At 37.3% G+C, this 27,218-nt stretch overlaps 1 protein-coding gene across 2 annotated transcripts in view; it reads right to left on the reverse strand.

Annotated features, from left to right (window-relative positions):
• PPP4R3A (protein phosphatase 4 regulatory subunit 3A) overlaps positions 1–27,218 on the reverse strand; it is a 36,141-nt gene that overhangs the window by 3,304 nt on the left and 5,619 nt on the right. The window contains exons 2-12 of one of the 2 annotated variants that reach the window (XM_045822269.1): positions 21,683–21,738; positions 18,292–18,390; positions 14,041–14,658; positions 11,293–11,370; positions 11,095–11,211; positions 10,438–10,554; positions 8,300–8,431; positions 8,100–8,202; positions 6,342–6,500; positions 1,244–1,413; positions 41–183 (exon numbers count right to left, since the gene is read on the reverse strand). In XM_045822269.1, the coding sequence (XP_045678225.1) occupies positions 41–183; positions 1,244–1,413; positions 6,342–6,500; positions 8,100–8,202; positions 8,300–8,431; positions 10,438–10,554; positions 11,095–11,211; positions 11,293–11,370; positions 14,041–14,658; positions 18,292–18,390; positions 21,683–21,738 (1,792 nt within the window). Of the gene's footprint in view, positions 1–40; positions 184–1,243; positions 1,414–6,341; positions 6,501–8,099; positions 8,203–8,299; positions 8,432–10,398; positions 10,555–11,094; positions 11,212–11,292; positions 11,371–14,040; positions 14,659–18,291; positions 18,391–21,682; positions 21,739–27,218 lie in introns of both variants that reach the window. The other variant, XM_045822268.1, reaches the window with a different exon arrangement.

Consider the following 27,218-nt stretch of genomic DNA (forward strand, 5'->3'; position numbering starts at 1 on the left):
CACTCACTGGATGAACAGGTTCAAATATGTGGTAATTTACCTGTCAAGTTTGGGATTATCTTGCCTTTCTCTTTGTTGTTCAAATCTCAATTTTAACCCTTTAAATGTCTGCACATAATCTACATCTTCCAGTGCTTTCCAGTAATTTTCAATGACATGAGCAGTCAATGACTTTATATCTTCCTATAGAAAAGAATTATAATAAAAAGATGAAATGTTATTTTAGAAAGATAGTGACCTAATTGTTGTGAACTGACAAACTCACCAGAAAAGTTTAACTTCATAAAATTATTATGCTCTCTTAGAGATCATCCAACAATGAAACGGGCGTAACATACTGGGTACTTCCGCACTTCCTGTGGGTCTTTGCAAAGTAAATGCCCAGGTGGCAGCCTAGGTGATCTGTACTCGGTATGTCTGGGGCGGGATGTGGCACGGATATTTTAAATCACACACGCCCTGACTGGTGTGGCTCAGCTGGTGGGGCATCATCCCGCAAACTGAAAGATCGTAGGTTCAATTCCCGGTCAGGGCACATGCCAGGGGCATGGGTCCGTTCCCCAGCTGGGATGTGTACAAAAGGTAACCGACCACGATGCTCCTCTCCCTCTATTTCTCCCTTCCTTCCCCTCTCTCTAAAGACCAATAAGCATGTCCTCGGGTGAGGACAGATAGGTATCAATCACACCCAAAGTGCCCATCTGGATGGTTGTGATGGTCGCACAATAATGTGCATGCACTGTATGCCAGTGAATTATACACTTGAAAGTTGTTAAGATAACACATTTTATGTTATATTTACTTTACCATAAGTTTTTAAAAAGTATGCCACAGATAATTTTAATACAGAGCAATGTTTGAGAGCCATTGGTGAATATATTATTAAAGAATCAAGAAGAGTTGGCTATAAAATTGCTCTCTAGAAATATATGGGAGAAAAGTCAAGAAAGTTACACAAAAACACATCGAAATACTTATCTACTATAATTTTACTTTTTAAAAATGATTATCACCACAGCAGCAGCTTTGACCTATCCTGTAATAAGGAGTCACAGCTGCCGAGAGATTGTTTTGGTTTTTATTAGTTTGAACTAAGTCTCTCACAACACTTTTGGGTAACACAGATTTTCTTTTAGAAATTCTCTTCAAATATAACAATCTCAAATAAGCCAAGGTATCAATAATGCATATTCAAGTTTCTCAAACAAAGCCTGAATTCTAACTGAAGGAGCACAGAACCTACCACTCGAATGAATTCGAACATCTCTATGATAGCAGAGTTCATCAGGTTGTAGCGGGATCCATTGTTGAGAAATGCTTTGACTACTGGTTCAAACAAAAAACTTTTCATTATGTAGCGGTTATAAAACTCATCTTTTAATCCAATAATCTTTCTCTTAAAACGAAGAGCACCTGAAACAAAGAGGCATTGTTCACATTACCCACCACATTTCCTTATCTTAGACTTACAAAAAGAGCTGTTTAATACACACAGCTCTTTGTGCAGTGACTTTATTGTTTCCAAAGTGCGAACCTAAGATTACCAAAGCGTTACCAAAAAATGTATTCCAAAGTAGCGTTTGTCACCATAGAACACAAGTCTTAGAGAGCCAGAAAAATTCTGCAAGTCAGTAATGACCAGAATGTACTTTATATCTGAACTAGAAGCCAAGACAGGGCTAAGAAATGAACTAACCTATCGTCTACTTTGAGAATTCTAAACATATCCTTATTTACTGCTAGCTTCAAAACAATAGAAAAACCATTGCTTTATCAGGACAATCCACCATACAATTTGATCATTATTTTTGGACACGATTTTGCATCAGAATTTATGGGTTGCACTGATTTATGGATGTTTGTAGAAATGCTATAAACCACAAAAATCTGCGTGACCCAAAATTTGCCTTCCCATAGTTTAGAAACAAATTTAGAGGATGTTGTTTTTAAAATGTGGTCCTCTATGCTTATTGCAGCGAGTATGCTTTTTAATTTTTTCATAGTTTTTCTTTTTACAATTAATTAGGCTTTAACTTACAGATTAAAAGGTATATTTACATCTTGAGGCATGGGGAGTTAAGTCACCATTCGTCAAGATCCAAATATACAGACAGCTAGACTTCAACAAAGCCCTCTTCACCTAAATGGATCATCAGTAAGTTAATGCCCCAGTTATTGTAAACAGTTCAAAAAAGCATACTCACTTCATGCAGTCACATCGTCTTCGGTTGGCAAGATTAAATATTGTGTTTGTATTTTGGTTTCTTTGGAGATCATGGAAGTGGCTCGTTAAATTGCCAATTTGTTATTAATCAAGTCCTTCATGAGCAGGTAGCCAGGCAACCATGCTGACACGGTTTCTGGGTGGGAAGGCAGAGGAGTAAAGCAGCTCAATTTTTCTTCAGTTGGCAGAAAAGAGGTCCACAAGCGAATGCCCAATTAGGTACAGGTGACTATAAACTGCCTTAACAATTCAACTTTAAGAGTGCTTCTTTCTAAAGAGACACTCTGGGCAGGGAACTTCAAAATAGTTTATAGAATAGTAATTGCATTTTATTTTTTAAACTATTGAATATTTTCAAATACATAAAACCATGGTGAAATAAGACATTTTAAACAATAAGAGGCATCTTTGTGTTTTAAGTCAAATCCGAACAAGGGCTTATTTTCCCAAAACAATGGTTTTAGAGTTTGGTTTTTCATTTAATGTTACTAGACAAAGTAACTTAGGCAGTTGGTTCCATTTGTTAGAATCAAAATCAATACTTTTAGAGCTCATGCCACTAAGGCCAAATTTTAAGCTTTTAGTAATTGAGGCCAGAGCTATTTAGAGAATTTGCCGGCTTTGTGGAGACTTGTGTCCTACCATAACAGACACTAGCTGGACCCTGTGGTCCCCATGCAGTTCCTGGGTGGTTCCTAGGTTAAGTGGAAAGCAGCTCCCTTCCTAGAATTCACTAAGACCAATGCAGATGGCACCACCATCCCCTCAAGAGCAGTTCTGTTCAGCCACTGCTGCTGGAGACAGAGGCAGTTCTAACCGTGTTTTTATTTTGCTCCTCTCATTTTCATTCGCCCTCATTTATCTGTATCAAAAACTGTGTTGTTTCCACTCAAACCCCACTCCCAAAAGAAACGTGCATCAAAAATATCCAACCACTATTCTTCGCTGTTGAATAAAAAGTTGCTTTCAAAAATTTACCAGTGCATTCTGTGAAGTCAAGCTGCTCAAAGGGGCTTTAGAGGAAGCTTTTGGCTAGGTCACACTGGCATGACCACAGGGTTTCAATGTAAAGTGCACTCTGCTTCCGCTTATACCTCCAGCTTTCATGACTGGCATGCCAGGGGTCTTTTGTGCTCAGTTTCAATGATGTCTAAAATGAGTAATCCATACACATATGGATTACATCATATGTAACTAATGTTATCGCTAAATGAAAGCATCTCCAACATACTTAATCTCATTCCTCTTACAGATTTCCATATTTTTCAACATGAATATAAACATAAAAATATGAGCTAAAATGTTACAATATAAGACCCAAGAATCCTGAAAAGGCCAAGAAGACCGATATTACTGGGGTGGGGTGTATGTGTGTGTGTGCGCACACGCGTGCGTGCTCACCTGTGTACGTATGTACATATGGATAGCGTTGAAAGTACTGCTGGTCTCACTTACAGACTTGAGCAGTTGTCTTTAAATATGACAAAAGTATACTAATTAAGAAGCAGCAGATATTAAGTGTCTTCAAGTCCCCAAACTGTTTACATTTAACCACTCATTATCCTTTGTCCTTACAAGTATGCATCTAAATTTACTTATAAAACCCTCCCTTTTAAAAACTATACCCAATATTTTACTTTAATGTACTTCATTATCAGAAGTCCAAAAGTATCTTAAATATTCTCACATTTGTGCTTAGTTCTTTTACAAACCCTTGATAAAAAACTCCTACTGTATACTGCAAAACCAGGCCCAAAGAGCGCACTCCTACTGACTGGCATCTTTCAAAAGCTATTTATAGTCTCAATCCTGGGGAGATAGCCACACACTGAGAATAATTTAGGATTTAGGGTTAATGATAACTTAGCTTGGAAAATATTAATGGTAATAAAACACAACTAAGATTTATCTGTTATGCTTAAATTTCCTACAGTGTAAATGTTCATTAACTTGTAATGATTCTCTTCGTAGTTCTCATTAAATTATGAGAAACTTTCTTTGCAGTACCACAAGCCAAATGAGATACAGACCTGAAGAACAGGCCTCTCCTGTCCCTCTCCCACAGGACTCGTGTTCTACTGTACCAAGCCACTGACACCACGCTTCTCCACGTTTACACATCTGAACTGTGTACTCCGACAAGAACAGCACTCGCCCGTAACAAGGAGACACTCAACTTTTCCAAAATTTTCCTGATCTGCCTCAACCATGTAGAATTAATCACTTCCACTACACATCTTAACACATCAAAACACAGTGCATAAGGTGTTGTTTGTTTTGATTTTTATAGACCATCCTCCTAAATAAACTCTGATCCCCTTGACCGCTGAGTCCAGGTCTTAAATCATCCTAGGACCAGGTATGTATCATTCTTTTTGAAATCTAAGATGCCAATGATTGCAAAAAACTTTACCTTTTCTACTGCTAAGAAAACAATGAACAAACAAAAAGCTATAGATCATGACATGCCATTGTTAAGACTCACCTTGATTTGAGAAATGATAAATGCATAAAAATATATAATCTTAGAATCAGTGAAATACAGTAGGTGTTTACTAAGTTTGTTGAAATAAAACTGATTAACTTGTTATTTATTCTGTTGTTCCATGCTGTCCTGTCTGCTCAGAAACTCCCTTTCCCACATGCAAATAAAATCTCCTATGGTGACACATTCAAAGAAGCATTCATTATAAACTCCCTCTCAGCTTGCTCTGGGGGCTCTCACTTTTGCTGTGATAGGCATGTAGAAAATGCACACGAGTTTAAAAGCTCCTCTTTCACATGTGCTAATAAATTAGCTCACAGACATGCAAAATAATGCATTTATGTTTTGCTGTTTTTAGCAGTATAGTTTAATGCCACCGATGCTACCTATTACTCTTGGCTAAAAAGATTACTAAGGTAATATCAAAGGTTTTGGATAATTAGCATAAAGTAGTTGTACTGAATATCTGAAAATTGTCAACATCAGAAACAACTTTATATAAAAATTGTTTTCATAATTTAAGGCTATTTTTAAAAATCAGGCAAAAACAATTTCTAAGTGAAGTAATAGAAGTGTCGTACTAATTATAATTAGTGTACGACAATGGTGTCTTCAAACAACAACAACACAACAAAACTTACCTATACACCCAAAAAGTGTCAGTCAGTTACCAGCAGACATCTCTTGATTAGCCTCTAGGGGCCCCTGTAATGGGACTGCAAGCTTAACCAAAGAAGGCGGCTGCTACATGATTCACAATATTCCAGACCAACGTATTTCCAATTCAGAAAAAGTGTTTTTAATTTGAATAAAGTAGGGTCTTTAAGAATACAGTGAAAGCCAATTTTTGAAAAACACGTGTAGCTGAAAACGACTGTGACGTAAGACTGTGTGCGGCCCCGAAGAGCGGCCGGGCCACTCCCGCGGAGGGCAGCACAGCCCGTGTCCCAGGCTCTGTGGGCCACGTGTGGACTCGGGGTGTTTTTTTTTGTTTAAAAACACAAAAACCATTTTTTAGCTTTCAGGCTGTATACAAATAGACCACAGGCTGGATTTGGTAACAGCTGTAGTTTGCCACCTGTTTTAAAATATATGAGGTAACACAATGTTATGTCAAATGTATAGAAATAAAGCTGGAGAAAAATTATTTGTGGAATTAACAATGAACCATCTATAGACATTTGTGCTAGGCATTCTGTAACTTAGAATGTGTTTTGGGAACTCAATTCGATTAGCTATAAATTTACCAAATTACAAAAACGTTCATGTTTTCATGTGTGACTCTAGTCTCACAAGAAGAAAGCTAATTTGTCATTAGTAATGCTGCACTGTTTAAAAAATAATAACTGAGGTAAAATGATCTTAGGTGAAATACAATACTTAGGTGGAATGTAATACTCCAAGGTAATATACTTTATTGATACACTCTACTCCTTTGCTGTATAGTAACAAGAAAGAAGAGAGTCAGAACAATCACCTGTTCAAAATGCGGCCCAGGTACACAATCCGTGTGGTTTAGTATTAGCTCTCCTGGCCTGAGATTAGTGATCTCTTCTTCTCAGGCAGGGAAACATAAAGATACCAACAACATGATAATATATAAACAGTAAGTCTACCAGAAGCAACACTTACATAATGCCAAGAAAGCATGCTTCGAAGCCATGAGAACTAGCACTCTCCGCAGGATGTCCTTATTAATAATGTAGTTCTTTATGTGGTAGGTATGGTGCTCCACACAAAATGTTAACAATTCCAACACAAGTGCCAACAACTGGGCAGTCTGAAAATCATCTATAAACAAAACACAGTTTATTTAATGGCTAATATTCTTTTCCTCCCCAAATGTAAGAATCCAAATTCCAGTCAAGTACAATCCTTTCTATTAACCCAACATTTTAAAGTTAAGGAAAAGGAAACTGACGTTCACTGAATGCCTACCATGTGCCGAGAATGACGCTCCCCATTTCTTGAACAACTCTATGAGGACTTAGTTGCACACGACCCAAGTCTGAACAGCTAGTCAAGCAGAGACTGGACACCAGCTATGAGGCCTGCTTTATTCCAGCGTAAGGACGCCCCACCCTGCCCTAACACAGCCCTTGGCAGATGTGCACACCCGCACAGGGGGTCCTGTCCGACACCGTCTCGTCTGCTGGAATTACTCTCTCTGCTCCGTGAATCGACTATCTGACTACCTTCTGTGCCTCCTTTTTACACACAATGAATCCACACTGAATTATAATGACTGGTTTATCTTTCTCACCAGGCAGCAAGCCTCTGAAATTACTCACTTTTTTCAATTCCCCCACTAAGCCCCTAAAAGTCACAGCACATGCCTTCCATGCAATGGGCTCTCGAAGAATGTTTGATGAACTGAACATACGGGTTTGAAAAGAAGCCTCAAGTTTTACCTACTATGAATCAAGTAGACAGGAAAAATGAATACCACGTTTCCAAGACTTGATTCTAGAGTCATAAAAAAAGGTAAATTCAACATTCATCTTCTGGGTCCTATTGTAAATTAAAATATACTGTATCGAGCCCTGGCCAGTGTGGCGCAGTTGGCTGCGCAGTGCCGTGGGGATGAAGGGTCGTAAATTCAGTCCCCAGCTGGGGTGTGTGCAGGAGGCAGCCAACCCATGTTTCTCTCCCTTTTCTCCCTCCCTTCCCCTCTCTCTAAAATCAGTAAGTATGTCTTTGGGTGAGGATTAAAAAAAATACTGTATTGATAATTCGTATGACCAAATAATGTATTTATTCCCTAAGTTTCAATAAGGGATTTCCAAATGAAGGTCATAAAACTACTTTCTGAATTCAACACACACACAAGCTGAAAGCTAAAGGAGTAAAATGAAGAAATAATAAATAATTAAAATATAAGAACAATCCTGAATGCAAATAAAAATAGCTTAATCTTGTCCTGGCTGGTATGGCTGAGTGGACTGAGTGATGGCCTATGAACCAAGGGGTCACCGGTTCGGTTCCCCATTGGGGGGCACGTGGGAGGCAGCCAGAAACTGATGTTTTCCTCTCTTTCTCCCTCCCTCCCCTGTCTCTAAAAACAAATAAATAAAATGTTTAAAAAATTAGCTTAATCTTGAATACAAGCTTTGCTCTACTACATACCTCGAGTACAAATAACTCAAAATGAACTCATTCATTATTTCACCTATGTAAATGCAAATGAAAAATTATTGCTTTAACAAATTTTTTCTAAATTCTGCAAACAAATAATTATTTCTTATATTCTTTTACCTTTCTGTTATCTTGATTATAGCATTTTAAAGACATTCTACTTTAAACACCTCTTTTGAAAATACACAAAGCCTTTATATTAACACTGAGTTTCAGAATTCAAGCTCAAAGAACTACCAACCTGCACTGCCTTACCTTTGCTAGGTTTGTCTTCTGTTGTATTTGCCAGTAAAGGAGCAGTGAGGACATGCATACAGTGTTTGTAGAAGAAACCCAGAAATTCAGTCTTTTCTGTTTTCTAAGAAATCAAAAACACTTCCATGAACTTTAACTGCACTGGTTCCTACCAGCAATAAACAATACACTAGCATGATAAAGACACACCCATGGCTTACATTGGCAGTAGCTAACATGTTCTCTGGGTCAACTAAAGTTCGAAGCAGGCCCATAAGTTGGACTGCTCCTCCAAGTTCAGGGTCTGTATCACAAATCATATGTTCTATAATGAGGTTGATGAGCAAAATATCCTGGTGAGAAAAATACAAAAAGACCACTTATTACGAGAGAATGGAAAAAGCACATGCTATGACACACTACAGTATTATATTTGTCTCGTTAACTACAAACAAAATGAAATGACTGACTTATTAAATAAGTTCTATGACACTGTTTCCCTAAAATGTGGTACAAACACATTACACTTAAAGTACTGTAAAGAAACTTTTTTCTAGTATTTTCAAATCTGATTAAAGCAAAAACAGAATTTCAGTTCGGTACTAATAATCTTTGTACCTCCTGATTAACAAAATATCCCTCCAGAAGAAAGGTAATGGGCCTTAGATGCATAGCTTTAATAGTAAGAATATTTAGCTACAGTTTGTAACTTTTTTCTACTTTCACTGCATTTTTGTGGATTCCTTCTATTCATGGCAAATGATATCTATACCTGTTCTCCATTTATGGGAATAATATAAAGTTTCCATTTTAAGAAAAAATTAGTTGGTACCTGCATGTCTGAAATTGGGGAAAATGAGATTAGTGTTTAGAGGACAGGAGGAGAATAAATTTACTATACAGATTCCGAATGTCATAGAAGACTGTGGGTTTTCCTGAGGTCTGCTAGGACTGGTGTTCCTGGCCCAGGAGTAAATACTAACTGAGAAGGACTCAATGAGAAAGATCCCTGCTCTTGCCTATACATACAATGGAAGGACGAACAAAAGGGAAATGAGAACAGTTTATGAAAATGATGATTAAGACTGGGAATCAAGAGACCTGCATGTGAGTAAAGTACATCAATGTGTGTTCAACTAGTGGGTTGCAGGGCCAACAAGAATAGCCTTTGTTTTAATACAGGTATTTTGGTTTTCAAGACTGGACTATTTTATAAAAGAAAAATGTAATACACAACAGTTCAAACTTGTACTTTTCTGCACCTATTCTGACATTACAATTTTTTAAAAAACCTTAAATATAGAAGTTACCAGACATTCTACTCCATTTTAACATCACTACACATAAATGAGTTTCTTTTTTAAAAAGTTTATTTTCTCATATTTTAAAAAAGAGGGAAAAAATCCATACAGAATTCTAGCCTTAAGGGGATGTCTTCCCCCCTCCCTTAAGGAGTTCAGGGCAGAACGTTAGTTTATTATCAAGCAAAAAATTACTTTCAAGATTTTATAGGGGAAGAAGGGGGGGGAGCAGAATCATCGCTTGAATTACTTAAAATAGAACAGAGCACACACACTTAGGGCTCTCGCATACGATGCACTGCCAGGGTACAGGGTTCCCTCCCTTACTTTAAAACCGGTGTGTGCGTGCATGAACAAGACAACAGCTTGTTCCCCATGGTTAGGCAGTAAAGGCACCCTAAATACTGTCCAAAGAACTATGCTTGATTCCTTCCTTCTTCATGATTTTGAAAATCAATCCCTAGCCAAGTCAATGTTTTCCTAGGAAAGTTATTCATAATTCCACATAAATAATAACAGTTTAGCCCTGATTGGTGAGGCTCAGTGCACTGAGTACCACCCTGCAAACCAAAAGGTTGCCAGTTCAATTCCCAGTCAGGGCACATGCCTGGATTGTGGGCCAGGTTCCCAGTGGGTGTGTGTGAGTAGCAAGAGATCGATGTATCTCGCACACATTGATGTTTCTCTCCCTTTCTTTCTCCTTCCCTTCCCCTCTCTCCAAAAATAAATAAAATCTTTATTTAAAAGAAAAAAAGAATAACAATTTATTGGTTAAATGATTTAAACAATATAGAAAGTTCACTTCAGAATTAAGAAACACTCAAAAAATTTAAAAAAGAATTTCAGCTGAACATTTGTAAGGCACACTTTAAAACTGAGACAGGAGCCAATTAAGGGGAAGAATAAGCCATTTGATATTATGGCTACACTTTCCCAAATGTCAACTATTTAAATTTTAAGTAAATACAGTTATTGCTCCCCATGTATAAATACTTACTGTTAGTGCAAATAATATTTACCTTGTTGGTTATTTTTTGCTCTGTTAACTTCTTACTTACATCATCATTTTGCTGTGCCTCCTGCATGACAAACTCTCGTACCATGGATGGATTATATTCAACCAAGTATGAGAATATATCAGTAGCAGCACTTCGCACCTGTGTATCATCCATGCCCTGCAGACAAAAAGCACTTAATTATAATTAAGTGCTCATAATTATAAAAATAGGGAATTTATGGCTACATAAATTCAAAACCTAACAAATTAAAAGAAAACAATGCAATAAAGAAAGAGGTCAAGGATATTCTGCTGCATGTAAAAACCCCTGTTCTATGGATAAAGTTATACTTTCTTTTATTCTAATTTACTTTTCTACTTTAACATGTCAACAGGCTGTGAACTTAAATTATTATTAAAGTGGGGGGGCACATTAGAGGCAGCCACACTTCGATGCTTCCCTCTCTCCCTTCCCCCTCTCTAAGAATAAATACAATCTTTTAAAAAATAAAAATATGGAAAATTCCTCTGAGTAGTCTTTCAGTACTCTTTAAGAACTCTAATGCTGAAGTTTTATAGCTTTTTTTAATGTTGTGTAATACAAAGCTAATATTAAATATTGGTTATAATTAAGTACTTGCATGTTACATAAAAATACACTACACTTTTGTAGATTAAAAACATAATGGCAATTAAAAATAAGGGGAAACAGACTTACAAGGATGACCTCCAAAGCTGGTAATATGCCCATGTTTGACAAAGTCTTGAAAAAAGCATCTCTATTTTGAGGTTGCAGTGTTTGGGAAAACGCACAAAATTCTTTTAAAAAGTTAACCTGAAATTAGGAAAAAGGGCAAGTGACTATAAAAGGTCTATTGTTTTAGCTTCATGTCCTTTATAATAAGAAATTTCTTACCAATTCCTGTCTTTTTTCCTCATCTGTTGCTTCGTCTGTTAGTTGTGCAAACAAATCTGTCAGAAATTTTTCATCTTCCTGTGAAATCAAAGGATAAATTATGCTAATTAATGGTTAAGAGTATAATAAAATAACTTCAAGATGCTCTAATAGAAGACATGAATTGCAGTAATGAAAAAAGGAAAGACTGTATTGGCAATGCTTTTTAAATAGAGAAAGAAAAACCCAACTACTGAAGGATAAACTGGCAATTTACACAGAAAAATTGTCCTTTATAACTTGGCAAGGCTCTACTTCCTAAGCCTATGTAAGGGCCACATTGTAAGTATCTTAGGCTTTGCAGGCCATATGGTCTCTGCCGCAACTCTGTTTTTATAACAGGAAGCAGTCAGAGACAGTGTGTAAATAAATGAGTGTGGCTGTGTTTAAATAAAACTTTATTTACAAAAACAGTTATGGCCCACAGTTTACAGAACCCTGGTTCTCTTAGTTTCATAACCTTAACTTTAGAAGTTAATGGGTTTTTGGTTGTTGTTTTAGAGAGAGGGGGAGGGGGAGGGAGGGAGGGAGGAGGAGAGAGGGAGGGAGGAGGGGGAAGAGTGGAGAGTGGGTAGGTGTCAATATGTTGTTCAACCCACTTACACCTTCACTGGCTGATTTCTGTATGTGCCGTGACCCTAGGCTTAGCGGAGTCAGGGCACATATAGAATGTTCTAACCCACTGTGCTACCTGGCCATGGCCAGGAGTTAAGGTTTTACAACCTTTCAAATGGAAGATAAAAATGAGGACAAAGCTTCCCTGATGTTTTAAAGACACAGAAAATGATTCAATTTAAAAAGCTAAATTCAGAACTTTAGAGAAACCACTAATTTGAAGATAGGCATATATATACACATAAACATGCATTAAATTATTTTGGAAGGGATTTGAAAGACTCTCATAGGGTAAAATTATCCAGAAAAGGATTCAGAAAACTTGCTCATAGGGTAAATAAGTCCAAGTACAGAACTTGGAAAGAACCTTACATGTTAAGGTTCTTACATGTTACCTTACCTCTTATTTTATAATTAAAACAAGTTAAGAAGTTTCCCCAAAGCCCAGCCACAGTAGGTGACAGAGACCTCCTGATTGCCTGTTCAATTTTTTCCATCACTATTTTTAAGACTTTTGTTCTAGTGTAATTCCACACTACCTCAGCTAGAAGTAAATTCAACACTACAGCCATACAGACATGCCTAAGTCTAAATATATATACACATACCTACATGTATGTAGGTGTGTGTGTGTACACACAATCTTCCACTAAATTATAAACTAGTGGTATTTCCTGTTCTGGATGCTCAAAAAATATTTTCAGTGACACTGAAGCAGTTTGGTTATTCCCACCTTTACTTTTTTCCTAAAATGTACAAATAGGCCATACCTCAAATGGCATCCAATTTCAAGATGTATCCCAGATATAATGTATTCCATGAAATGGAAATCAAATGATTAAAAAAGATTCTGTGAACTGCTGCATTTGGGGTATAGAAGTAGAGAAAATAAGAATGTTTAAAAGTGTTACATAGAGTAGGCAAAGGTAAGGGATACGATTGTTTCTTAAGGTGGGTAAAAACCTGCTTTTAATTATATTTCTATCACTCCTCATGAAAAAATTTGTAAAATTCTCCTTTCTTCACAGAAGCACTTAACAACCTGAAAGTATGCATACTTAATGAGCAAAACTGGCACAGGTCTAAAGACCAAGCGAACACAGAAGTGACAAATCACCACCTAACAAAATGAGACCATGTGCAGCTAAAGAAAAGGACCAGTAGCATTCAGGGCCATCCAAGGAAACCAGGAATCAAAACTGGACTAGAACACAGGGTCTAATAGGTCGCTAGTAAAAACCAGTTCCTCATCAAAGAACAAATGGAAATTGGTATCAAAACCCTTCTTCCTCCTCCATTATCAGTTATAATACACAGTATAGACAGGATTACTACTACACTTACCAGAATGAATTGCCTATATTATTTATGTGTGTGTTAAATAAATAGAAAACATGTCAGCTTAGTCAACATGAACTGGATTACTAGTTCCAGGAAAGCAGTTTTGGTAAAGTTGACTCCTATTTGAAGCCGCCCCCCGCCCCCAAGGATGGCAAAGGCCAAGGGCGCTGAAAATACAGCAGTTTTCTAAAAAGGAACAGACACGAAAATTAAATTTACTGCTTTATTTATTGTATGTGCAACCAAGCAGCTTTCACTGATATTTATTTGTCTCCTTACTTTATTAAACAAGTCCAGGTTTCAAATAATTATTGTTTGTAGATCTGAGGTAAGGTTTTGCAATATATTTTTCAAGTCATAGCACCTGTTATTCCCAGTATCACAGGCATCAGAGAAATAAAAAACACGGGGGGTACAAAACCCACAAATCTCTGCACTATGCAAACTTCTATTTCAGTTAGAATAGACTAATTCACACGCTATGGGATAATATACTGAAGAGGTTCTTGACTGTGGGTGTTACAAATGCAGTGACTGGCCAGCTCACAGAGATTTTGATTTTGTGTCTTATGTGGACTCCAGGAATTTGCAGCCTAGGCAATTCTAATGCAAACACCCTGCAACACCAGACCTGAGAGACTAGGCATACTGTAAGAAGAAAATTTAATTATTTAAAGGGAACGTGAAAATACCTCTGCTAAAAACAGTTCAAATGGTATCGATCAAGTAGGAAAAAAGAATAATCAAACTCACCTGTAACATACCAACAATTTCTACCTTATTGAAAAAAATGAAGGAGTGAAGTGTTGATAACATATTTTCTTCGAAGACTGACGGGGTAGGTAGAACCATATCTTGTATATACTGGACTCTGTATGTCTGATGAATTTTTTGTTTCAGCTCAGGATCTGATATGGGAATCACTTCTTTAAACTTGGCTGTTTTTGTTAGAAATTCCCTGTGTTTTCGTGGTTGTGATAAAGCAGGATCATATTCTAAGCATCCAATGACATCCATTATACATTCCTCAGAGAACATAACTTCAAAAAGAGCAGTTCGATTCAAGAGAAAGATGCCTTTGATAATTTCATACAAGTGGTGCAGTCCTTCAATATTTTCCAAATCCTCACATACATGAAAAAGCTCTAAAAGCTTTTTAATGTAACCCTCATTTTCCAGTGCTAGTGCAAGTTTTTCACGACGCAGGGGGGACGGTAAAGATGATGCCACAAGTTCTGCAATTTCCTCAAGGCGACTTAATTCACAAGATGGTAATTCTAAACCTGGCGATGACATATCATCAAAACGCTCCTCTTCAGATTCATCTACAAGGTCCTGAGTGATGTCCACTGAAGGGTCCTTTCCTTGAACCTAGTAAATCAGATTGATGACAGCTGACAATATAATCAAGCAAATCCAAATGATATTCTTATATGAATGCAAGAGATATTATAAGAAACTATAATGACAACTTTCAAGTTTAAGACTCCTTCAAACTTGACCCAACTGCCAACTTTTCTAAGTTACGTATCTACGAGTAATATACACTTTCAATTTTAAAGAAGTTAGTTCAAAGTTAAGATAGGGGATGAGCTTCCTCCTAAGTGCCAGATTTCTCCGCAGCAGAAACATCCTAGGATATGCTAAACTGTGTAGAAGGAGTGCCCTGCAGACCCTCACTGAAGAGGCCTGTGCTGAAACATCCACTCACATCTTATATCCACGACCCTCTTTTCCAACAGAGCAGGGCAAGTCTCAGAGACATTCACAGCACTGAGCTCCACGGTAGTCACCAAACTCCTCAAAGAGAAGCTTACAAATATCGTAACACTGAGACCGTAGAAAATATATATAATTGTAAGAAACAAGGAAAATAACTAATGTCAACTCTAGAAATCAATGGCCAAGGAGCATATACCAACTGGCTTTGGACCAAAGTGGGTCACCGATCCGCTATAAACGCTGGTTGGTAGCCAAAAATATGATTATGCAATGGGAAACCAGTGCACACATACAGAAATGAAACCATGAAAAAGTAACTGCAACCTATATGTAACAGAGCTATCCCCAAGAATATCTGCTAAAAGTAATCAAACCACAGAAAAGTTTTCCTGTCTATACCCAAACTTGTAGCTTTCCTAATTGTCCAGAAGTCCTAAAGTTTGCCATTAAACTCCAATTTTATGTCAGTGTAAAGGCTCTAATTATAAAAAGATAACTTTTAAGGCTAAAAAATATTTTTACAAAAGGCCAAAGACATATTCTAAAATAAAAGTAGTTTGTTCTCTTGGTCCTATCATTTGAGACCGCTACTAAGTCAGCCCAAAAGGCAAAACAGAATGGTAAAAGTATGGAAAAATTGGGCCTTATAAAGAAACTTAAACTGCTACACATAGTTGTAAGATTGTTGGTGGATACTAGAAGGAAAGAAGTCCTGGAATTATGTCTTGAAATATGCTGCAAGGTGGTATCATCTTAACCTTGACCCAGCAGGCAGACCACTGCAAGGAGGCTAGGCACATTCACAGCTCATACCTTGTGCAACCTCAGGTTTGGCTCTGGACCTGTTATTTACTTAAGCTCTCATTACAGCTTTAGCATCCTAACACTGAAGCCATGGCTTAACTTGTAGAATAATGGTAGCATCTGATAAACAAACAAACAAACAAACAAACAAACAAACCCAAATGAAAAGGGTCGAGAACCTTTATTGTAATGAAAATGCTATCTTCTTCAGCTAATTTACAAATATAAAGGCTAAGAAGGTAATCAAAATGACCTGTATTTAGGATACTCTTGGAATCTGATCTACTCAGGGAATCAGGGTGTGATTGTACAATTTGACAAATGTATTTCAGTCTTACTTTTCCCAAATCAGGGCACATGCCTGGGTTGCAGGCCAGGTCCTCAGTAGGAGGGCGCAAGAGAGGCAACCACACACATTTCTCTCCCTCTCTCCCACCCTTCCCCTCTGTCTAAAAATAAATAAATAAGATCTCTTAAAAAATGGTTTGGGTTCAAAACATTTAGAAACATCTAAGATCTCAGAAAACAAAACAGAATTCCCTTGGATAAGCCAGGATCCAGAAATAATGATTGAGAAGTACAGACAGGACCGTAAAAGAGTGACTGAGAAACAAAATACCGAACATAAAGTATGTAAAAGTTGGAGAAGGTCAGAAAAATACCTACAATAGCCTAGAAAAGTTATTGCAGAAAAAGTATACGAGTACTACTATCTGTGACCCAAATGAAAATGACTGAGATTTATGGTATTGCAGACTAAGGAAAAGCACAGTAAAGATCAGACAACTGTATTAGAGGAGAGCCAGGCATGGTAGTGGCAGACTGCGTGCCAGTCAAAGTTAAATGTTGGCCAACCAGAAGACTGGGTCAAGAGTGCGACAGTTCAACTCAGGAAGGTGAAGGAGAGCAAGCCCTGTCTGAATGGGCACCAGTAATTTTAGCACACCCCTAATTTCGTCTCTTTGTGTGGGAGAACTCCACATGGCAAATTCTAGAGGAGCATGCTACCAAAAAACAATTGTATGGAATGGAAGGCAAAGAAGGCATTCAGATATAAATGTTAGTCTCTTACATGTTAAGACAAGGAAGTGACAGTGTAACAGGCAGGTTAATTTACGAAAAACAAAACAAAACAGCTGAGTAAAATATACAGCAGAAATAAATTCTACAAGTTAAGGAAACACTGTGTCGCAAGGACACTGTAGCTTCTATTAAGGCAGTGGCTCTCAATCTTCAGGGTGTCCCAGAATCACCCAAAGCAAGGTTGACAGACTATAGCCAAACTTGGCCCACCACCTGTTTTTGTAAATAAAATTTCCCATGAAGAAAACCACTCCCATTTACTGATGTGTTTTCTATGGCTATTTTTGCACTGAAACGGCAGAGCTGAATAGCTGTTAAACTGTGTGACCCATAAAGCCCAAAGTATTTAGTTCCTGCCCTTTACAGAGAAATCTGACCAAAGGCTTTGTTAGAGCCACACTCTTGCTGCTGGTCTGAGGATTAAACCTTGACAACCACTGAATTAAGGAAATCTGAAGATTGTTCTCCAGCTAAAATAAATGTGAAGGTAAAGAAACTGTCCTTAGGATGCAATGGTCGAAATGATTCCATAACAAGAGCCAATGCCTTAAGCCACTGAAGCACATAAAATGCATTCACAAAAGATTATGGAAATTATTGAACAGGAAATTCCAGAATCAACTAGAACATGCAAGATGAGGTCGAAGAAGCAGTCAAGGGCCACAAAAGTTACTTAACAAAGTGATATGATCACACTTGCATTTTTAAAAAGATCGCTCTAGCTATGGTATGGACTTGAATGAAAAGACCAGTCAAGATGAAAGCCATAAACCAGGCAAGAAATGATGGTGGCTTAGTAAATGATGACAGTGAAAATGAAGGCAAGGGAATGGATTTAAAATTTATGATTGAGAGATTGAATGAATATATAAGGACTTAAGGAAGGATAAATATAATCCTCAAGTTTCTGATTTCAGCAACTGGATGGCATTTACTGAAATGAAAGAGATAGGAGAATGAACAGATTTCAGTGAGATTATGTTTGGTTCTGGACTATTAAATCGGAGGTGCAAGTGGGCACTAACGGAGGAGCTCTCAAAGGCAACTGGATAGAAAACTCTGGCATACAGCAAAGGTCTGGGCTGGATAGTTTGCTGTCAAGAAACTTAACTTTCCTATAAATCAGGCTCTTCACAGAAAGCAGTGAATTTAAGAGATCTATATGAAATGCTTGTGTACAGGGGTGAGCAAAAGCAGGTTTATGTATTTACAATACAAACAAATGCAATAATTAACAAATATTAAAAGAATAAAAACTGTGTTTTGCATCTGCACAACTGTAAACCTGCTTTTGCCAACCCCTGTTATTTATTTAAAATTTTGGGTATTAGCTGGAAGCACAGCAAAAGAAACAAAATATTGAGAGTACGTTAGTTTTCTCATTTTAAAAATTACCTGACATATTTTCTCCCAAATTTCATCACATCCAGCTTTTTCTTGAAAGCTAAGGGCCAAATCATAATTTTCAGCTTCAGACCACACAATCAAAGTATCCTTAAGAGAGAAAAAAAAGAAGTCTGAATGATTAACATACATTATCGCAAACTACTTCAAAGTATAAGGCAAATGAATAAAGCAACAAGGAATTGAGAACAGTATTCACATTTTACTTTTTGAGACATTGATACTGGTAATTACCCATGCCCCTTTACATTTCACTTTATCCAATCTATGAAATGAAAACTATTTTCCTTAGGAATAATTTAACCAATATATGACAACAGCAGCAAAATGAGCATACAGTCTAACTGTACTAAAACATATAAAGTAAACATTGTCATCAATCCTATGCTTGCACATTGAGTTACGCTTCATGCCCAAAGAGAAAGTCTGAGCATTCAATAGTAACTAGAGCACGTTAGGAGAGGACAGGACTGATAAGCCTAGCTCCTTCCTCTGCTGTCAACATCAAGTGTTTTTTACATGGGGTACGTGGGCCCATGAAGCCCTTGAAATTATCAGCTAAATTTGTAATATGTGAACATTTATCTAGATGGATTTTAACTTTCACCAGCGCTGTGCTTCAAGAAGCAAGCTCCCACCACCCCTCTACTTCTCTCCTCTTCACTTTTATTTTTTAAATGATAGTAAGTTTAATAAACAGTTCAACAGTTTTTATTAAGATGAAAACTAGCAGAACACTCCACTTACAATACTGAGACCATCTTACATTCCCTGTAGTACAAAATAATGTGTTCTACAGTATTTATAGGGTCTGGGTATCTTTTCAAACTTACTAACAGTAAATAAACATACACCCTCTTTCATAGCAATCAACCATTTTTTAAAAAAGGGCCCTTGCCCTGGCTGATGGAGCTCAGCAAATTGAGTGCCCGCCTGTGAACTGAAGGGGTGCTGGTTCGATTCCTGGTCAGGGCACATGCCTGGGTTGTGGTCCAGGTCCGCAGTTGGGGGTGTGTGAGAGGCCACCGGACGATGTAGCTCTCACCATCAATGTTTCTCTCCTCTCTTCCTCCCTTCCCATCTCTCTAAAAACAAATAAATCTTTCCTCTTATTCAGAGAGGTCTATGAAATGTTGAATGGCACTCCCTAGTGCCATTTACATTTCTACATTTTTAAAAAGCCTAATATACAGCTATCATGTAGCATTTTTTTCAAACCAGTCCAGAAAGAATAAGAGAAGTTATAGTTAGATGGATTTGAGTACAATATAAAGAAAAAAATAACTCAATCCAACCAGTAAGCAACTGAAAGGAGCCATGCACAGGCTGGCTGAGCATCTAGCAGGATGCTGAGAGCTCATGGATTAGATTGTCTTTAAGGCACTTAAAGGACCTAGATTTCTACTGTGGCAGTTCTGAATACATTTCATTACCCAAGATACCTCTTACTGGACACAAATGGATCTCATGTTAAAAAATTTGTCTGAACTTGCATATTAACTGTTTAGTCAGGTATACAACTGTCCATCACAAGACCAATACAGTCTCTCACTGAACTGAAGTAATGCCAGTCACAAAAGGAAGGGAGACAGGGAGTGAGGTAGGTAAGTAATGCCAGACAGAGGTGTATAAATGATCATTTAATCAGGGTGTGCAGCATCACTATTAGTGAAAACCCACAATCTTACTCAGAATTTTTAAAAAGAGCTCAAAGGCCCCTTTTTACTATATTCAAGAATGTCTCGAGATCACAGATCCAAGGTAGGCAATCTGTGCCATAGGGATGAATAGCTGTTCGGGCTCAAAATTTTCACATGAACATTGTAAGATCAATATGCCGGAAATTAGTCAGGTGGGTAATCTCCGAGTCTCAGTTTCTTCATCTTTAAAATGAGTGTAATACAACTATTATGAAACTTGGTGATAGTATAAGACACATAGGAAAAAGCCTAAAATCACTATCACATTAGTAGCAAGACAGATTTAATGTAACTGTTAAGCAACTCCTCTGCTACAATGTATATTCAAAAATCATGTGGAGGCTTCCTTTAGGGCACACCTAGACATCTACTCTTAATTATCCATTTGGCAAATTTGGAAGTTAGAGAATTTATACATCTTGCTCTTTTGTTTGCCTTGAAGAACCTAATTTTCATCATATCACCTTGCCTATTTATCATTCGACAGCCTAAAGGTTAAGACATGGATTAACTCCTTCATTCTTAAAATATACCCGATCTTTTTTCTTAGGATATGCTTTTATACTTCAGCTGACTAAAACCTCAAAACGTGAATTTATGTGAGCATGAAACACCAAAGCCAAATACCCCAGTCTCCAACCACTCCAATCAAACCTAAAAATTTTCTTAACACTGAATGATGCAACAAAGCATGAAGTAGATCATTCAATCATCGAGAAAGTATTTCATATCGCACCAATGTTTTTGGACAAGTGTGTAAATCACTATTAAATACATTTAGGAGTTAAAATCAACCTTCCTCTGTACTCTGTGTGTTACTTCAAGCAACTCACAATCTTTAGGCATCACCTAATGTGCGAAATAAAGCCAATACTAAGTTTCTTCAAGTAGCATTTCAGCATCAATGATGAACCAAAGCACTTTACAATTTACCAAATGATACATGCATATATTTATAAATATGTATGAATGAGTTGGTAAATATTCTTTCTTGTGAATTATTTTCTCTCTGCACCTTTAGGGCAATGAGGAAACTGATACTGATTTCAATGGCTTGTAGAACAGTGTGTGTGTTTGAGTTCTGAACAGACAGCATTTGATGGCAGTGCTAGTAGGTACTAAACGAGGGAAGATTTACTTTCAAACATCTCTTGTACATCAGAAAGGTACAAGAAAGAATGTACTCAAATTGAAACTTGCCTTAAAAACTGTAACTTCACTGTAAGATCTTTTTCAGGCTATATGAGAAAATCAGATTCTTATCTACACTGAGCTGCTGTATAGGGATAGAAATATTCCCTCTGCACTAGCATGTACAACAGCAAAGAAAGGAGTTTCTACTATTTAGTTATGTTTACTGGCTAATGATTACATCAGTGGCCACTTAAAAAATCTTTGGACAAAAACAACGAAACTACTTTTAATTTTCAATTATTAAGCCTCAGCTGCTAGGCTATCCAGGACATAAAATTAGCTTAACTAAAATCAAGTTTTTTTAATTTAAAATGATTGTTGTTTATACTAGAGAAATTGGTAGAAATCAAGTTTTTAAAATTAAGTTGGCAAAATACGTTATAATCTGTTTTTGAGTTTTCCATTATAAGGAATCAGAGGGTAAATTTTCATTTAATGACTAAACTGAGAGATAAGAGGCAAAATAAAACACATTTTCAAATTTTTACCTGTTGTTTCTGGTATGCAGTATTAGGATTTATTTTGGATTCTAAAAGTAGAGAGCCTAGGAAACAAAAAGAAAGACATTCCATTATGTAATTGCAAACCAGCAAAACTATGCATTACTTCCATACACACATATTTCCTTTTCTGAGCATGTGGTGCACATACAACTTCAGTTAAGGAGATTTCTTACAATACAGGATTCACCACACTTCTCCATCTTCAAATGGGCAGTTTATTTCTCATTGTAAGCTAATTTGCATTCCCCTTGGTAGTATACGAAGACTCGTGATATGTGAAAAACAACTACCACTCTGTTAAAAAGAGCAAATTTTAAGACTAAATCTATACATCTCCCCTCATCAACCAGTTCCTAGTTTATCCCAACACATTAACCTCAAGAAAGGTTATGGCCCAAAATGCTTGAGAAGATTTCTCTGCACCTGTCTCTCACCCAAGGCTTTCATTTCTTCTCATGTAACACTTAACAGCTGCTCTACCCATTCCAAAAGAGTGTTCTTAACATGTCCAGATTTAATTAGCTTGCTTTTAAGTTAAAATGTTTACTAATTTATGATACTGTCTCATGTTAGTGATTCACTGACCATTTACTATACTTCTATGTGCTCATAACAGCGCTGTTATATAGTAAAATACCAGCATTTACCAGGTTGTGATTACTTAATTTACAAATACCCTATGCACATAAACAGCTTCCCCTTTCACCCTAAGCCCCCCACCCCCTCGCACCGTGTCTAGCAGGGGTGAACTGCTTAACACAAAATCTGTCTCTTTTCCTTTCTGTACTTAAGGTAACTAAACAGTCTCCATATTTTCCTATCTTATAGCCTCAACATCCCATTTCTTAAAACTCTTTCCTTTTTATTAATTTTAGCTGCAGTTCAGATAAATATTCTCACATCCCAGAGGAAATTGTTTAATCTTCTTCCTCTTGTTCTAACTTTTGCCAGAATAATCAAAATAAATTTTCCAGCGTCCCTTCTATTTTCTTTATGCACAATTACTGGATTTTTATTTTGGTAATTTTTAAGAAGTAACACCGTGATACACTCATAAGAAAAAGCAGCAAGTGAATGGACTCAATGTCTAGAGTCCCTTAAAAGTATTATCAGTCTCCAACTATCTTTCTAAATATTCTTTCATTACTTTAACTACTAGAACAAAAACTGTATTATAGACTATTTCCCAATGAAATCAGAGTATGCCAAGTACATGATGCATCAAACTTACTTTTTAAAGATGGGTCATGGCATATAATTACACTTAAACCATGGTTTCTATGGAAAAAAAAAATTCCAAAAAACCTCCTTTGAAATATCATGTCCTCAAAAACAGTCCATCTCTAGAAAAACTGTAAGATAACCAAGTGAACAACTGGATTACTTTAAAACATTTCAGAAGCTGCAAGAAGTGTAGTGTAGTGTAGAACCAAACTGAGTAATGCCTTTTTAAAAGTTAAACTGCACAAAAGCACAACCTACCCAAAAGAAAAAAAATGATCAAAATTAAAAACTCCTGTACTGCAGATAATACCATCAAGAATGTGAAAAGACAAACCACAGAATGGGAGCGATTACTTGGAAGTCACATATCTCCTAAGGGACAGGTATCCAGAACTCTTACAACTCAGTAATAATAAGACGATCTAATTTAAAAATGGGCAATGGATCTGAATAGACATCTCTCCAAGGAGATGTACAAATGCACAATAAACATGAAAAGACACTTAACATCATTAGTCATTAAGGAAATACAAATTAAAACCACAAATAAGGTAACATTTCACACAAGGTAGGATGCCTACAATCAGAGACAGACAATAACAAGTGTTCACAGCCATGTGGAGAAATGGGAACCCTCTTACATTTTGCTTATAGGTACAAAAAAGGCATCCACTTTGGAAAAATTTGGCAGTTCCTTGAAAAGTTAGTGACTGCCTCGACTGGTGTGGCTCAGTGGGTTGGGTGTCATCCTGCAAACTGAAAGGTCACTAGTTAGACTCCTAGTCAAGCAGATGCATGGGTTGTCGGCCATGCCCCCTCCCTCCCCAGCTAGGGGTGTAGGAGAGGCAACCTAGATCTATGTTTCTCTCCCTCTCTTTCTCCCTCCCTTTCCCTCCTTCTAAAAATAATAAAATCTTTTAAAAAATTAGTTACCAACAAGTCCACTCCTAGGTATACACTCAAGAGAAATTAAAATAGTATGCCCACACAAATACAGGGATGAGCAAAAGTAGGCTCACAGCCGTGATGTGAAAAGTTTATTCTTCTATTATTAATTATAGTATTTTCCATATGAACAACTGTAAACCTACTTCTGCCCAACCTTGTATGTGTAACACATGTTCATGGTAGCATTATTTATAATAGCACAAAAGTGGATACAATCCACATGTCTGAAGACTGATGAATGAATAAATAAAATGAAATACTATTCAACTATACAAAGAAATGGAAATTCTGATACATGCTATGACATGAATGAACCTTGAAAACGTTATACATGAAAGAAGCCAGCCACAAAAAACCACATACCATATGACTACATTTTAATGAAATGTTCAGAATACGCAAATGTAAAGGTTGGTAGATTAGGTGTTCTTTAGGGTTGGAAGGAATGGGGAGTGAATGGGTAGTTAAACTGCTAATGGGGAAGTGATTTCTTTTAGAGAAGACAAAATGTTCTAAAATTAGATTGTGGTGATGGCTGCATAACCCTGAGAATATACTATAACACTGAATTACACTCTTTGAATGGGTGAATTACATGGCATGTGAATGCTGTTTTAAAAAAGCTAAAGTGTAGGCCCTGGCCAGGTAGCTCAGTTGGTTAGAGCATTGTCCCAATACACTAAGGTTGTGGGTTCAATCCCTGGTCAGGGCACGTACAAGAATCAACCAACAAATGCATAAATAAGTGGAACAACTAATCGATGTCTGTCTGTCTCTTTCTCTCAATGTCTCTGTTTCTCTCCCTCTATCCCTTCTTCTCCTCTTAAAAAAAAAAGTTAAAAGTGTAAATATTCATGATGGAGTATCATCTTATAGCAATGTTAATGAGTAAACTAAACATATGGGAAAGCAACAACATATACAAATCTTTTTTTTTTTTAAGTCTCATTCTCTCTCTTTTTTAATGAATTTATTTTTAGACAGAGGGAGAGAGAGGAAGAGAAACATCAATGCGTGGTTGCCTCTCACATGCCCCCTACTGGGGACCTGGCCTGCAACCCAGGCATGTGCCCTGACTGGGAACCGAACCGGGGATGACTCTGGTTCGCAGGCTAGTGCTCAATCCACTGTGCCACACCAGCCAGGGCGACATAAACGAATCTTACAAACATGAGTGAAAAGAAGTCTCAGACAAAAATGTATACCATATAATTCCACTTACATAAAGTTCAAAAAAGAGGCAAAAATTAACCTATGGCATTAGAAGTTAGGTTGTGGTTTTAGGTATCAGCAAGCAGGGTTGCAGGGAGGAGAAGAAAAGATAGTGCCTGAGAAGGAAGGTACAGGAACGGGCTTCCAGAGTGCAGGTTATTTTGTGAAAATGCATCAAGCTGAATACTTATGTTGGGTTGGCTAAAAACTTCATTTAGTTTTTTCAGTATGATGTCTCTAGTAGTACTTAGTTGTCTTGAATTTCATTAGAAACAATTGTTAGTCTGTATTAACAGCTGTCATATCAGCATGCATTTTTTAAAAACATCAAAATTGGTAAATTTTTGTAGAGCCACTTTAATATTGAAAATGGAAGAAAATATGCAACATTTTTGGCATATTAAATTCTACTATTTCGAGAAAGGTAAAAACACAACTGAAATGCAAAAAAAGATGATTTGTGCAGTGTATGGAAAAAATGCTATGACTGATCGAACAAGTCAAAAGTGGTTTTCAAAGTTTCTTGATACTACTGACATTTTGGCCAAATAATTCTTTGCTACGGGGTTGCCTTATGCATTGGAAGATGTTTAGCAGCACCCCTGGGCTCTCCCCACTAGAAGCCAACAGTGGGAGAGAGCTGACATACTCAAAATATCTAAATCAATAAAATTATTGGTGAAAATTAAAAAAGTGTCTTTTATAGAAAAAAAGCAACAGACTTTTTAGCCAGCCCAATAATTTGTGTACCTTTTTGATGTCCATAATGCACTTCAAAAGTTTGGGTTTTTTTAAAGATGAAGAGAAGGGGCAAACAATACATGGGGCAGGAAGTTGGAATTAGCGCTTCAAGTTGTGCTTTCAAGAAACATATATACCTGACTTCAGAGCAGCTAAGCCAAAACAAAAAACTGGCAGTGGTATAACTATTTTAAAGTACCAGTCCCTTTTCGATTTGCTCCAGAACTCTCTCTGTAGGTTTACAGGGTCAGGGTAATTACAAAGGAAAAATCACAAGCTGAACATTTGAAGTGTCCCCTCACAAAGCTCTGGCTAAAACAAGAATAAGCACATACTAGAAGCTTCTGGCATTGGCAAGTTTATCCTTTTTGGGGGTGCCATTCAAGATGTTAGGAGAAAGTATCTTTCCTGAAACCCAATTCAGCCATATCCCAGGGCTCTGGTCTAAGATATGACTTTTAGAAGTCCAGCTCTGGCCCCCAATACCATCTTCCCTCAGTGATCAGTAGAGGTTGTAGAGGGCAAACAGCTTTTTAGTTTGGGGGTTAAATAAGATAATAACAAAAAGACACATTTCTAGTCCACCTGTTAGGTTCCTCATCTCCACCTTCTAGTTTCTATTGGATCAAGTTATGAGCACTTCCCCAATCAACTGAAAAAGATCCAGGTGAGTGTTAATAAGCATCAACCCAACCCTTCCTCCAAGTTTACCTGTATCAGTTGCTATGGCTACAATAGTGGGAACAATGCTCCCATCCTAGTAATATGAGTATGGATGCAGATGTACAGTTCAACTACAGGTGAGAGGCATTTATCATAGTAACAGAGACAAAGGGAGAACTGAGGAAGATGATCCTTAGCAGACAGACCTTAAACAATTAAGGGAGGCAGAAAAGGCTCTCATCAAGGGGGTACACATGCTTTTGATAATGAGAAGGTCCAGTGTATCTTAATAACTGAAAATTGAAACTGAAGCACACAGATAAGGCAGCCCACCGCTACAACTTATTTGAGAAACACATTCATTCTCAGGAATGAAGCCAATGCCTTTATCCCCCTAGAGAATTTGCTCTCACCCTCCCAGTGACTCCTCCTCCTCCTCACACCATCTGAGAAAGACACTCACACAGGCCAGAGAAAGACAAGCTTACCCAGCAAACTCCAATATTAAGACCTGAGAAAGGACTCCCCACTTCCAACCTGAACGTTTGGGAAAGAAATAGGGAGACACAAAGAATAACCAAGAGAGTGATCAAGCTAAGCAGAATGTATCAACACATGTAATTAAATCTGTCACTGCAGAATCTGTCATTCAGACCAGTAGCAAACCAGCTGTGCTCAGGTGAACTAAAGAGTACACCTGCACAGCAAGTGCTTGCCAGAGTCCGTCCCCAAG

Source organism: Phyllostomus hastatus, unplaced genomic scaffold (genome assembly GCF_019186645.2).
Source record: "Phyllostomus hastatus isolate PE091 unplaced genomic scaffold, TTU_PhHast_1.1 phas_scaffold_501, whole genome shotgun sequence".
Classification (NCBI taxonomy): Eukaryota; Metazoa; Chordata; class Mammalia; order Chiroptera; family Phyllostomidae; genus Phyllostomus; species Phyllostomus hastatus.